The 12327-nt window shown below is 43.4% G+C and overlaps 1 protein-coding gene across 1 annotated transcript; it reads left to right on the top strand.

The window, feature by feature from the left end:
- The first annotated feature begins 3541 nt into the window (after window positions 1–3541).
- Window positions 3542–11090, top strand: rbpja (recombination signal binding protein for immunoglobulin kappa J region a). The gene is made up of 11 exons (XM_030787996.1): window positions 3542–3632; window positions 4505–4543; window positions 4651–4746; window positions 5060–5225; window positions 5886–6060; window positions 6658–6795; window positions 8432–8544; window positions 8794–8934; window positions 9049–9204; window positions 9641–9744; window positions 10326–11090. Exons 1-11 carry the CDS (start codon window positions 3613–3615, stop codon window positions 10675–10677), a joined length of 1500 nt encoding a protein of 499 aa, XP_030643856.1. The 5' UTR covers window positions 3542–3612; the 3' UTR covers window positions 10678–11090.
- The last annotated feature ends 1237 nt before the right edge of the window (window positions 11091–12327 follow it).

Genomic DNA, 12327 nt, shown 5'->3' with positions numbered 1-12327 from the left:
GTTCGTTGCTCATAAACATTCCTGACAAAGCACTTTTATCACCTTTTCAACTCTTTGAGCCTCTTTGTGAGGGGTATATCACAGTGTGTGTGTGTGTGTGTGTGTGTGTGTGTGTGCGCGTGCGCACCATGTATTGCTATCTTTTTGGGGACCACTCTGAAAAGAGTGCCTGGTGGGGACCAAAATGCTGGTCCCCACTAGGAGAACCATGTTTTCCTAAACTATATTGCTGTTACTGATAAAACGAAAAGTGTCAAAACATTTCTTTGGTTAAGGTTAAGGTTAGGGTTAGGGATAGGTTAGTATTCTTTAGTTACAGAATAATGGGAGTCAATGGGAGGTTCCCACTAGGATATGAGTACAAACTCGTGTGTGTGTGTGTGTATATGTGTGTTTTGCAATCAAACAGTACTTAACTTCCCATTTGTGTGACACAGTTATGTATCATGCAAAGTCATGTTATGTGATAGGACACAGTATATGCTGGGACATGTTACGCTGAATCCTGTGACTTCAAACAAACAAGCTTTTCCCTGAAGAGGAGGAACCTGAGTCGCTGACATAGTAGATATTGCATTCTGTTAGATAAACTGACATCATTGAGAGATGGTAAGAATAGTTCAGCTCTCCACAGTTAATGTTATAGCCAAAGAAAAACACACACTTAAAATGACCAAAGAAGAGATGATTTAGTTTGACATTTTCGGAATCCCAGTCCAAAGTTTAGTGGTGTGTAAGATGGGGTAGCATGATAAAATCAGGCAACCAGCAATTTACTTAAAATGCATCCACTGGATGAAACCATGGTTAAAAATATAACATTCATAGAGAAAGTGTCAATAAAAGTTTTTGTCTACCCGTGGTAAACATTTATTCATTCATTCATTTTCTAAGCTGCTTAGGACAGGTTGCCAGTCTATCCATGGTAAACATTTTGCTTGCAAAACAAAATAAGTCACTGCTAGTAATCAATTATATAAAAAGTTCATAAATGAATGAATCCCTTTGACATTTTAGATATGACAATGATGGAGAGATTTCATTCAGTGTAAAGTTGGAGAGCTTCAGCAACAAAACTACAAGTTTTCTGATGGGTTTAGTCTCCATGGTTTGATATTAATTATCTGTTGAAGACTGCAGCACCGATCAGGGTAACAGGAAGAAAATATGTCCATTAGACTGAGCTTTAAATAAACTGATTAACCTAAAAAAGTCAGATTTACAGCAGAAACGTACAGCATAACTAAGAAACAAACCGAAATGAACCGAGAAAGAAAATAACATTCACTGTTGCAACATCTGTCTAAACATCGTTCGCCTTTGAGGTGGAGGTCATTCCGTATAATTCCAGTTCTAGCGATAAAATGGAACTTATCATTACAAAACCATCATAAACAATTGCTTTCAAGAGGTGTTTTCTTGGAAAACAGAGGCACACTTAGACCTTTGATCTGTGCATGTGATCATTGTCTGGCAGTGGAGAGAAGAATGGAATACCTCATTCTTCACATCCCTGGACAGGAGACATCTTCCTATGCATGAGCGTTAATCATAAAGTTAATCTTTATTATATTCACTAATTATACACTGAGGTGTGACAGATTGTTGTTTGCTCATCAGTGCCACGTAGTAACGAGGACAGAACATCCAAGTCAGCATGCGGTGCAGAAACAGTCAAACCCACACTGTACAGCACAGATTATTTTAAATGGACCATTCTTATCATACATTCAGCTTTCTTCCTGTAATATGTCATCAGGACACCTCTGCATCTTCCTAAAATACCATACAAGCATAATTTATTAGCAGACATGACGTGAATTTATGCCTGTGTTTCATGGGTTATCTTTGAATCCAACTCTTAAATCTGTTCTGTAAGCACTTTGCCTATGTGGATGGTGTCAGTGCAGTGTACAGTAAGACTATCGGTCCCTATCACTATCCCTATCTGTCTTATATCAGACTGTTTTCAGATTAAAGGGTAATCACATCAGTGAGCGGTGTAATTCATTAGCCTAACAACATGGACTAAGTAGTATGTTTGTAGGTCAAGAACACATGATGTTCTGGACCCACCCCCCCCCCCCCCCCCCCCCATATCTCTTCCTCCACAGCGCCCCCCCCCCCCCCCCCCCCCCCCCCCCCCCCCCATATCTCTTCCTCCACAGCCCCACCCCAACCCCAGCCCCCATTATCAATGAAAATACTCACCGAAATAGGTTAATAAATAACTGCTGTTCTACATGAGATGAAGAGTCATACGGCCCATTGCATTGGCTGTGCGTACATTCCTCCTCTCAGTTCTGTAAATAAATCAGATCCATCAGATCCACACAGACGAAACACTCTGTGTACATCTAATACAACACATTTTCTTCATCAGTCAACATGAGTCTCTCAGCAACCACCAAGAAAGTGTTGACATTAACCAGGGCACATTTTGTTACTTGAAGTAATGTGTTATGAGATGTGAAGTAAAATGCATGATTTTTAAGTCTTGCATTTCTCCACTACCTTTACACTTGGAATGGGGTGTCCTGCTTGAGCTACTGAACCAAAAGGAAAGAAGATGTGGAAATGGCAGCCATTATTGTTACAGATGGGTTAACCTCAGGAAGGTACAGCAACATTAAGGACACTGTGGATATTCAGTGATAAAAAAAAAAAAAAAAAAACTTGCCACAAATGGTGCTTATCACTCTGGTGGACACAATAACCGTTACATCCATGGTCAGTGTCTACCTCGTGACTGGTCTGTCTCCTGTGTCCTTCATACACTCTTCAATACCTGATAGATATTACAAGTCAGTGCATAGTCAGTTGTTTTCAGTAGCGTTTACATTATTGGCTCAGAAGCACTCAACATCCAGCCCAGATGTTTCTTAAACTCAGGGCAGCTGTAAAACGGCTTTGATTGCTGCATGTAAGCTCTAACAGATCAGTTCCCATGAACATGGTTTCACATGGAGGTAACACCATCTTCTGGTGACATGAAAACTAACAGGTCTCTTAGAGCTCCTGTGGACCTAACAGACACCGCGATGGTAAGTTTGTTGCCAGTACCCTGCTGTAGACTGAATTAGTGAACTGGTTGTTCATCTCATTTCTGTGATTTAAAACATAGAAAAAGTCCAAATTGACTTTGCATTTCACTGAGAATGGCACATACATAAAGAAAGCCCTGAAAACAAGAGCATGATTCACCTTCACTCTCTTTGGTCTAGTGTTTTGTATTGCGTGTGAATCGGAGCCTGCACCTCCCTCCCCCTCTCTTCCTCTTACAAACTGTACATAAGAGAAATCTCTCTCGTGAGAACTTTCACACGCACTTTGGTGGCAGTTGCCTACGAGCTTGATCTCGCGATGGGGCCGATCTGAATCCCATACTTGTCTATTGTGAGAGTTTTTTTGTTCTCGCGTGTTTTCCGAACTTTCCCACGCCTGTTGTCCCATGCCCCCTCCGCCTCTGTCCGTTCTCTTCTCACCCCTTTATCTCAGAGTACCCTTGATTTTGTCCCACCCCTGTCCCCCCATTCCAGTCCACCCCTGTTGTTCTGTGGTCTGGAAGGGGGAATCTCGCGATTGTTGGACTTATTAGAGAGTTTGTGGAAGATGGCGCCTGTTGTGACAGGGTAAGCAGTGAAATTCACGGTAAAAGAGTGAGGAAAAGTAAAAGTTGAAATCAGTCTCTTTTGTTTGTCACGCAGAACTTGTTTATAACCTTTATGCTTCAACCTCGTTTATGTCAACTCATTATGGATCACCGTCTTTATTTGTTTCGTTGAGTCTGATATTGTTCAACAACCGACACTCGAGTTGTGTTTCTTTTATTCAGTTAGCCATTTAGCTGCTTAGCAAGTGAGTTAGCCAGGAAGCTAGGTGGTTTTGACGAGATGTAACGAAAAAAGTACATATTTAGTTTTGAATGATCTGCTGAGGACATAAAAACGAACCCAGCTGGATAATTTAAAAATTTTCCCGAACGAAACACAACAAAGTAATGAGCGTAAAACTTTGCTGTGGGGTACGTTGAGCTAATTCGACTGTGGATGCCACTGGCAACCGACTGACCTGTGTAGAGCAGGTTATTCATCGCTGGCCCATTAGCTAAGGTTGGCTAACTGGCAGTAGCCGGAGGGGGAATCATGTCACAGCAAGAGGTCGATATACTACCGTTGCTTCAAAACTTGCTTCCCCATTAAATATACCTGTTTTCATATACGTGGTTGTGCATCGCGGGCCAGACAGACACGTTTTTCCCTCTGCGCATGTTTCTGTAGCATTAGGTGACAAACCTCTTTTTTTTCAGATTTGTCAGGTAACGACAAGAGAATTTGTCGTATAGTAATTGCACATTTGTGGATACCCACAATTTCTGTATGTGTCCACGTATTTGCTAGCCTCCTCCTCCGCTCGTACACTCATAACACAACATGTAAAATTCCTTATGGTTAATGTTGTTACTAAAACTCAGTAATTTGTCTTTCGCCTCTACGGTTACCAGGAAATTTGGGGAGCGTCCTCAGCCAAAGCGTCTTACAAGGTAAAATAGAAATACTCATGGCATGAAAATGTTTTGTCAGTATTTAGAGTTTGCATAACAGACGTCTCCTTTTATGTATACCTGTCATTAACCGCACTGTTTTATAGGGAGGCCATGCGCAATTACTTGAAAGAGAGAGGCGATCAAACGGTGCTAATTCTGCATGCAAAAGTTGCACAGAAATCTTACGGCAATGAAAAGAGGTAAGTGTTGTGTGTGTGTGTTTATTTGTGTGTGTGTGTGTGCACGCTTGGCTTGGATGAGTAGACCAAAATGGAGCGTGGTGTTATATGCTGAATGGAGGTTCTGCTTGTTTGTGTAAAAATATAAGGCTTGAACGGGACTTTTGTCGCTGTACAGCTCAGGTATACTGCACAGGCAAAACCTGCAGAGCTGAGGGAAGCTGTATAAATATAGAAAGAGAGAAAACATCTCTCCGCATAAAACACAACACTGCCCCCACCCACATAACATACACACACTGCCATGTCTGACTGAGTTTCTCTGCATGTGCAGGTTCTTCTGTCCTCCGCCCTGTGTCTACCTGATGGGCTGCGGCTGGAAGAAGAAGAGGGAGCAGATGGAGAGGGAGGGCTGCTCCGAGCAGGAGTCCCAGCCCTGTGCCTTCATCGGGATCGGCAACAGCGAACAGGAGATGCAGCAGCTCAACCTGGAGGGAAAGGTGCTCCATGTGATCTCGTACAGACATATGTGTTTTACATGTTCTCCTACACATACATATGTGTTTTATGCAATCTCCTACACATACATATGTGTTACATGATCTCCTACACATACACATGTGTTTTACATGATCTCCTACACATACACATGTGTTTTATGCGATCTCCTACACATACAGATGTGTTTTATGCGATCTCCTACACATACAGATGTGTTTTACGTGTTCTCCTACACATACAGATGTGTTTTACGTGTTTTCCTACACATACAGATGTGTTTTACGTGTTTTCCTACACATACAGATGTGTTTTATGCGATCTCCTACACATACAGATGTGTTTTATGTGATCTCCTACTCATACAGATGTGTTTTACGTGTTTTCTTACACATACATATGTGTTTTATGCAATCTCCTACACATGCATGTGTACAGCATAAGGAAAGGGAGCAGGCTGTGTGTTGGTTTGAAGTGAAAGAAGAGCCCTAAGGCATAATGGTGCCGAGACCAAAAGGCTGTTGTAAAATGAGTGGGCTGTTACACGATTCACGTGGCATTAATTTATGAATTACAGTCGGCTGTGTTCTCAGCGCCTGAGGGTTGTAGGTTTGTCGCTCTTCATCCCTTTTTCTTCCCGTCCCGTTTTCTTTCCTGGGCAGAACTTTTGCACAGCGAAGACATTGTACATATCAGACTCTGATAAGAGAAAGCACTTCATGCTCTCGGTGAAGATGTTCTATGGGAACAGCGCAGACATCGGAGTCTTCCTCAGCAAACGTATCAAGGTCATCTCCAAGCCCTCCAAAAAAAAACAGTCCCTCAAAAATGCCGACTGTAAGTGGAAAACTCTGTTTTCTTATTAAAGTAGAACCTCTCTCTCCAATCAGTAACATTTTCAGAAATGTCAGTGATGACGGGCTGCTGTGTAGTTATACTGAAACTAGAATAAACAGAAACTGAACTGAGTAATTCAGAGAGTATCCAACAGAAGTTCTGGTAATGTCAGGAATAATTATTAAAGTAACACTCTCTGTGCATGTTGTCAGAGCTGTGGTGGGTTAGCTCAGATGTGGTTGAAGAATCATGTGACCCAGTCAGTTTATCAGCTGTGAGCTGCGTCTACTCGCTGAGAGCCCATGTGCGTCTGAAGATTGAGTGTGGCCTTTAGCTGTTTAAAATAAGGCCAGTGGAGAATGATAATGCATGATTACCCACACGCCCATCGTGTGAAAACTGCAGAAGACATGATATGTAATTGTATGCCTGTAGGAAGTGCTTTGTACATGGGGGAGAGTGAGTGATGTATTCTAATGCTGCCAGTTTAGGAGTGGCTGTGCTGTTATCAGATGATTGTTTTTCAGCAGTCCAGATGTGGGAAAACAGTGGTTAAAGGGCTTTGGTGTGGTTTAACTCTGGCTCTCTGTCGTTCAGTGTGTATTGCGTCAGGGACGAAGGTGGCGCTCTTTAACAGGCTGCGCTCACAGACGGTCAGCACCCGCTATCTCCACGTAGAGGGAGGCAACTTCCATGCCAGCTCACAGCAGTGGGGAGCCTTCTACATCCACCTCTGTGAGTTACATGTCTTCAGCTTTCTCCTCTACCTCCTCTCTCATCATATACTGTAACCTTCCTCTTCTCATTATCATATACTGTAACCTTCCTCTTCTCATTATCATATACTGTAACCTTCCTCTTCTCATTATCATATACTGTAACCCTCCTCTTCTCATTATCATATACTGTAACCCTCCTCTTCTCATTATCATATACTGTAACCCTCCTCTTCTCATTATCATATACTGTAACCCTCCTCTCCTCATTATCATATACTGTAACCCTCCTCTTCTCATTATCATATACTGTAACCCTCCTCTTCTCATTATCATATACTGTAACCCTCCTCTTCTCATTATCATATACTGTAACCTTCCTCTTCTCATTATCATATACTGTAACCCTCCTCTTCTCATTATCATATACTGTAACCTTCCTCTTCTCATTATCATATACTGTAACCTTCCTCTTCTCATTATCATATACTGTAACCTTCCTCTTCTCATTATCATATACTGTAACCCTCCTCTTCTCATTATCATATACTGTAACCCTCCTCTTCTCATTATCATATACTGTAACCCTCCTCTCCTCATTATCATATACTGTAACCCTCCTCTTCTATTATCATATACTGTAACCCTCCTCTCCTCATTATCATATACTGTAACCCTCCTCTCCTCATTATCATATACTGTAACCCTCCTCTTCTATTATCATATACTGTAACCCTCCTCTCCTCATTATCATATACTGTAACCCTCCTCTCCTCATTATCATATACTGTAACCCTCCTCTTCTCTTATCATATACTGTAACCCTCCTCTTCTCATCATATACTGTAACCCTCCTCTCCTCATTATCATATACTGTAACCCTCCTCTTCTCTTATCATATACTGTAACCCTCCTCTCCTCATTATCATATACTGTAACCCTCCTCTTCTATTATCATATACTGTAACCCTCCTCTCCTCATTATCATATACTGTAACCCTCCTCTTATCATATACTGTAACCCTCCTCTTCTCTTATCATATACTGTAATCCTCCTCTTTTCTTATTTTGTTCCCCTCTCTCTGTGTATTTTTTAGTAATCTCTCTCTCTGTGTGTGTCTGTCTGTTTGTGTGTGTGTGTGTGTGTGCGCACGCGTGTGTGTGTGTGTCTGTCTCTGTATGTGTGTGTGTGTGTGTGTGTCTCTGTATGTGTGTGTGTGTGTCTGTCTCTGTGTGTGTGTGTGTCTGTCTCTGTGTGTGTGTGTGTGTGTGTGTGTCTGTCTCTGTGTGTGTGTGTGTCTGTCTCTGTGTGTGTGTGTGTGTGGGGGTGTGTGTGTGTGGGGGTGTGTGTGTGTGGGGGTGTGTGTGTGTCTGTCTGTCTCTGTATGTGTGTGTCTGTGTGTGTGTGTGTGTCTGTCTCTGTGTGTGTGTGTGTGTGTGTGTGTGTGTGTGTGTGTGTGTGTCTGTCTCTGTGTGTGTGTGTGTCTGTCTCTGTGTGTGTCTGTCTGTTTGTGTGTGTGTGTCTGTCTCTGTTTGTGTGTGTGTGTCTGTCTCTGTATGTGTGTGTGTGTGTGTGTGTGTGTGTCTGTCTGTTTGTGTGTGTGTGTCTGTCTCTGTCTCTGTCTGTGTGTGTGTGTGTGTGTGTGTGTGTCTAGTGGACGATGAGGAGTCAGAGGGAGAGGAGTTCACAGTTAGAGATGGATATATCCATTACGGACAGACCGTGAAGCTGGTGTGCTCAGTCACAGGCATGGCTTTACCACGGCTGGTGGGTTTGACCTCTGCGTGCTCTCTCACTCGCACTGATGCATGTTTGTGTACCAAAGAGACTCTTATCATAACTTTACCCAAACCCATCATAACTTTACCCGAACCTGGGAGATGGACAAAAGATTTGTGTTTTCACCCCGTAGGCAATATGACAATAACAACATTTGACTTGGAGAGCATGTATACATGTCAAACTGTATGGTAATTCTGTATGGATTTATGACTGTGTGTGTGTGTGTGATGTCAGGTCATTCGTAAGGTGGATAAACAGACGGCTCTGATGGATGCAGATGATCCGGTTTCTCAGCTGCATAAATGTGCCTTCTACCTGAAGGACACAGAGCGCATGTACCTGTGTCTGTCCCAGGAACGCATCATTCAGTTCCAGGTGGGCCAGCTTCACTGTGTGGCAGATGTGCCTTCATATCTCTGGACTGCTGTGTTTTGATTATGTGGACGGTGTGATTCGGAGAATGATATGTGTGTGTGTGTATTTTGGAAGGCCACTCCGTGCCCTAAAGAGATGAATAAGGAGATGATTAACGATGGTGCGTCGTGGACTATCATCAGCACTGATAAAGCAGAGTACACCTTCTATGAGGGAATGGGACCCGTGCCTTCACCTGTCACACCCGTGCCTGTGGTAGAGAGTTTACAGGTAACACACACACACGCATATACACACACACACGCATATGCACACACACACACACGCTTATGCACACACACACGCGCATCTTTACCTGCCACTGCATACACACACACACACACACACACACACACGCATCTTTACCTGCCACTGCATACGCACACACCATTAACTGCCAGTGCACACACACACACACACACACACACACACACACATGCCATGCACACACATGAAGTGTCTGTTGATAGTTGTAGATAGCATGGTGTCTGTTGTTTGGTTTATGACACGACACTGATTCCTGTGAATGACTGTCCTGTGAATGACTGTCCTGTGAATGACTGTCCTGTGAATGACTGTCCTGTGAATGACCGATTCCTGTGAATGACCGATTCCTGTGAATGACCGATTCCTGTGAATGACTGTCCTGTGAATGACTGTCCTGTAGCTGAATGGGGGAGGAGATGTTGCCATGCTGGAGCTGACAGGGCAGAACTTCACCCCTAACCTTCGGGTCTGGTTTGGGGATGTGGAGGCTGACACCATGTACAGGTGAGTCGACCATTCAGAAAGCCCCGTCCCAGCATTCAGCCGATGGGAATTAATTGGCCGAATGTAGAATCAGAGGTGATGTTGCAGTGAGACTGAGTGACAGGTTGATGTGGCTGTGAGACTGAGTGACAGGTTGATGTGGCCGTGAGACTGAGTGACAGGTTGATGTGGCCGTGAGACTGAGTGACAGGTTGATGTGGCCGTGAGACTGAGTGACAGGTTGATGTGGCCGTGAGACTGAGTGACAGGTTGATGTGGCAGTGAGACTGAGTGACAGGTTGATGTGGCCGTGAGACTGAGTGACAGGTTGATGTGGCAGTGAGACTGAGTGACAGGTTGAGAAATGTGTCTAAATGATTGAGTACAGGAAGAACAGAAACATGGTATATTCTCATTTTCAATGGCACAGAAACATGGTATATTCTCATTTTCAATGGCACAGACCTTTCCCTGTATGTGAGGAGTCTGATCAGTGTTGTTAATGTGTCACTGACATTGGTTATATGTTATCAGTAATGTGTGGTGAGAGTGTACTCTTTGTGTTATTATTAATTGTTATTGTGAATGTGTTTTCGCCTCAGGTGCGGGGAGAGTGTACTGTGTGTAGTTCCTGACATCTCGGCGTTTCGGGAGGGGTGGCGATGGGTTCGCCAGCCCGTGCAGGTTCCTGTCACCCTGGTGCGTAATGATGGGATCATCTACTCTACGGCGTTGACCTTCACCTACACGCCCGAGCCCGGGCCCAGACCCCACTGCAGCGCGGCCGGGGCCATCCTGCGTGCCAACAGCAACTCCTCTTCCTCACTATCATCTTCAACGTCGTCCTCCTCATCATCGAGCCTCCTTCTGCCGTCCAGTGCAGACACCCAGGCTGCATACACAGCCAGCAGTATGTCTTCCTCCTCCTCTTCCTCAGCCATGTCTGTCTCATAACCCTGGAGCTGTGTGTGTGTGCGTGTGTGTGATAGGTGTGCGTGTGTGTGGGGTGGAGAGAATGAGGAAGATGATGGTGCACTGATTTTTCACTCTGCATCACAAACTCTTTGGAAAGGATTGAAACACCACAGAAAGAGGAGGATGAGGAGGATGAGGAAGAGTGTCTTTTCTTCCTCTTTCTCTTTCTGTCTGATGGCCAGGGCAACAGAGGCCCAACTCTGACTAGTGCTCTACACACCAGGTCCAGAGGCTGTGGTGTCACTTCATCTGCTACAAAGAAAAAAACGAAGATCACTTTTAAAGGAACAAAGCCTCTGCTACAGAGGGTGTGGCCGGGGGAGGCCTGAGAAGACCAGATCTGTTTTCTTTTCTGTCCAAGGGCTTGATGCACTTTTGTGCATGGCATAGAAGAGAAGTTATTATAGTAATATAGTTTTTACGGACCAAGGAATATTATTATTATTATTATTATTATTATTGTTATTATTATTTTTATTGATAAAATTTTATAAGCTTTAGCTAAGGTACATTTTTTTCACCTGTTTGTGTTTTATAACATATAGTAAACTTTTGTTACCAAATAGTTTTGTATATGATCTTGTGAGCGTTTTGGCTCAGAAGGATAAACCCTGTCTCACAGCTGCCTTTGACTCGTCCAGGCCAATGGCCTTAAACGGTCTGGACTTTTATCTGATGGGTTTCTTTTGTAATACTGTTTTCTATGTCATATATATTGTTTGTTGTCTGATTTTTTTCCCCCTCTCTGTCCTTGTGTGATGTTGACGTTATTTTTGTGTTTGGGAGAGAAAGACTCGTTCGGGGCTGTTATCAGTGTGGCGATTTGTCATATGAAGTCTGTAACACAAAAGCTTTAACTGACATATGTATTGTCCAATGAGTGCCACTCATCAGGGCAGGTCTATTCCACACCAACAGTCCTCCACAGCGCCCCCATGTGTCCTGCCTGGGAAACATTCACTCTCAGATCTCATCTCATCTCCTCTGCTGGAGATGATATGAATGTTACACGTTTTCAGAGCTAAACCATGTTGTAACCTTTAATATTTATAAGACATACTTCGATCTGACCCAGTGCAGAGGTCAGTGAGGGTTTGTGTCTTAGCACTGGAGTGAGAATGTCTCTGGTGTTTCCTTTAGTGATCAGCTCCTTCTGTCCTCAATCATGTCATGTTTTATGTTCAGCCAGATAGAAGAGTGTTGCCTTTAAAAACAAACCAACACACTGGCCTTAAACCACTATCAGAGCTCCCTGCTCATCAGTCTCCACAGACAGACACTACATAGGATTTTTTTTGTTTTCCTGAAGAGTGCTTGTGCTTCAGCCCAGAGTGTGGGCTGTTGGTTTTGAAATGTATAGTGTGGAAGTATCATTTGTAATGTACTCTCTATAAGTATGTATGTTCTTTTTTTTCTTTTTTTTAGACTGTTTTCACTCATTCCTCTCCCCAAATCCCTTTTTTTTTTTTCTGAAGAGGAAAAAGTGTGTGAAAATCTTGTGTGCCCTTGCCTGTTTCAGGGAGCGGTTTAATCTGGACGCCGGAGGTTTGGCCCCTGCAGGGACTCAGTGTCTGAGGCGTGCTGATCCTCCTTCATAATGCGTTTAGAATGGAGCATAGCACATGTTCA

This window comes from Chanos chanos, chromosome 11 (genome assembly GCF_902362185.1).
Source record: "Chanos chanos chromosome 11, fChaCha1.1, whole genome shotgun sequence".
NCBI lineage: Eukaryota > Metazoa > Chordata > Actinopteri > Gonorynchiformes > Chanidae > Chanos > Chanos chanos.
The sequence above is the reverse complement of the archived record's forward strand: the minus strand, read 5'-3'. Positions and strand labels throughout refer to the sequence as shown.

Coding starts and splice junctions, on each gene's coding strand:
- rbpja (XM_030787996.1), top strand. CDS start 3,613: ATGGCGCCTGTTGTGACAGG. Junction 4,747..5,059: donor TCTTACGGCAATGAAAAGAG/GTAAGTGTTGTG, acceptor CTGCATGTGCAG/GTTCTTCTGTCCTCCGCCCT. Junction 6,796..8,431: donor AGCCTTCTACATCCACCTCT/GTGAGTTACATG, acceptor GTGTGTGTCTAG/TGGACGATGAGGAGTCAGAG.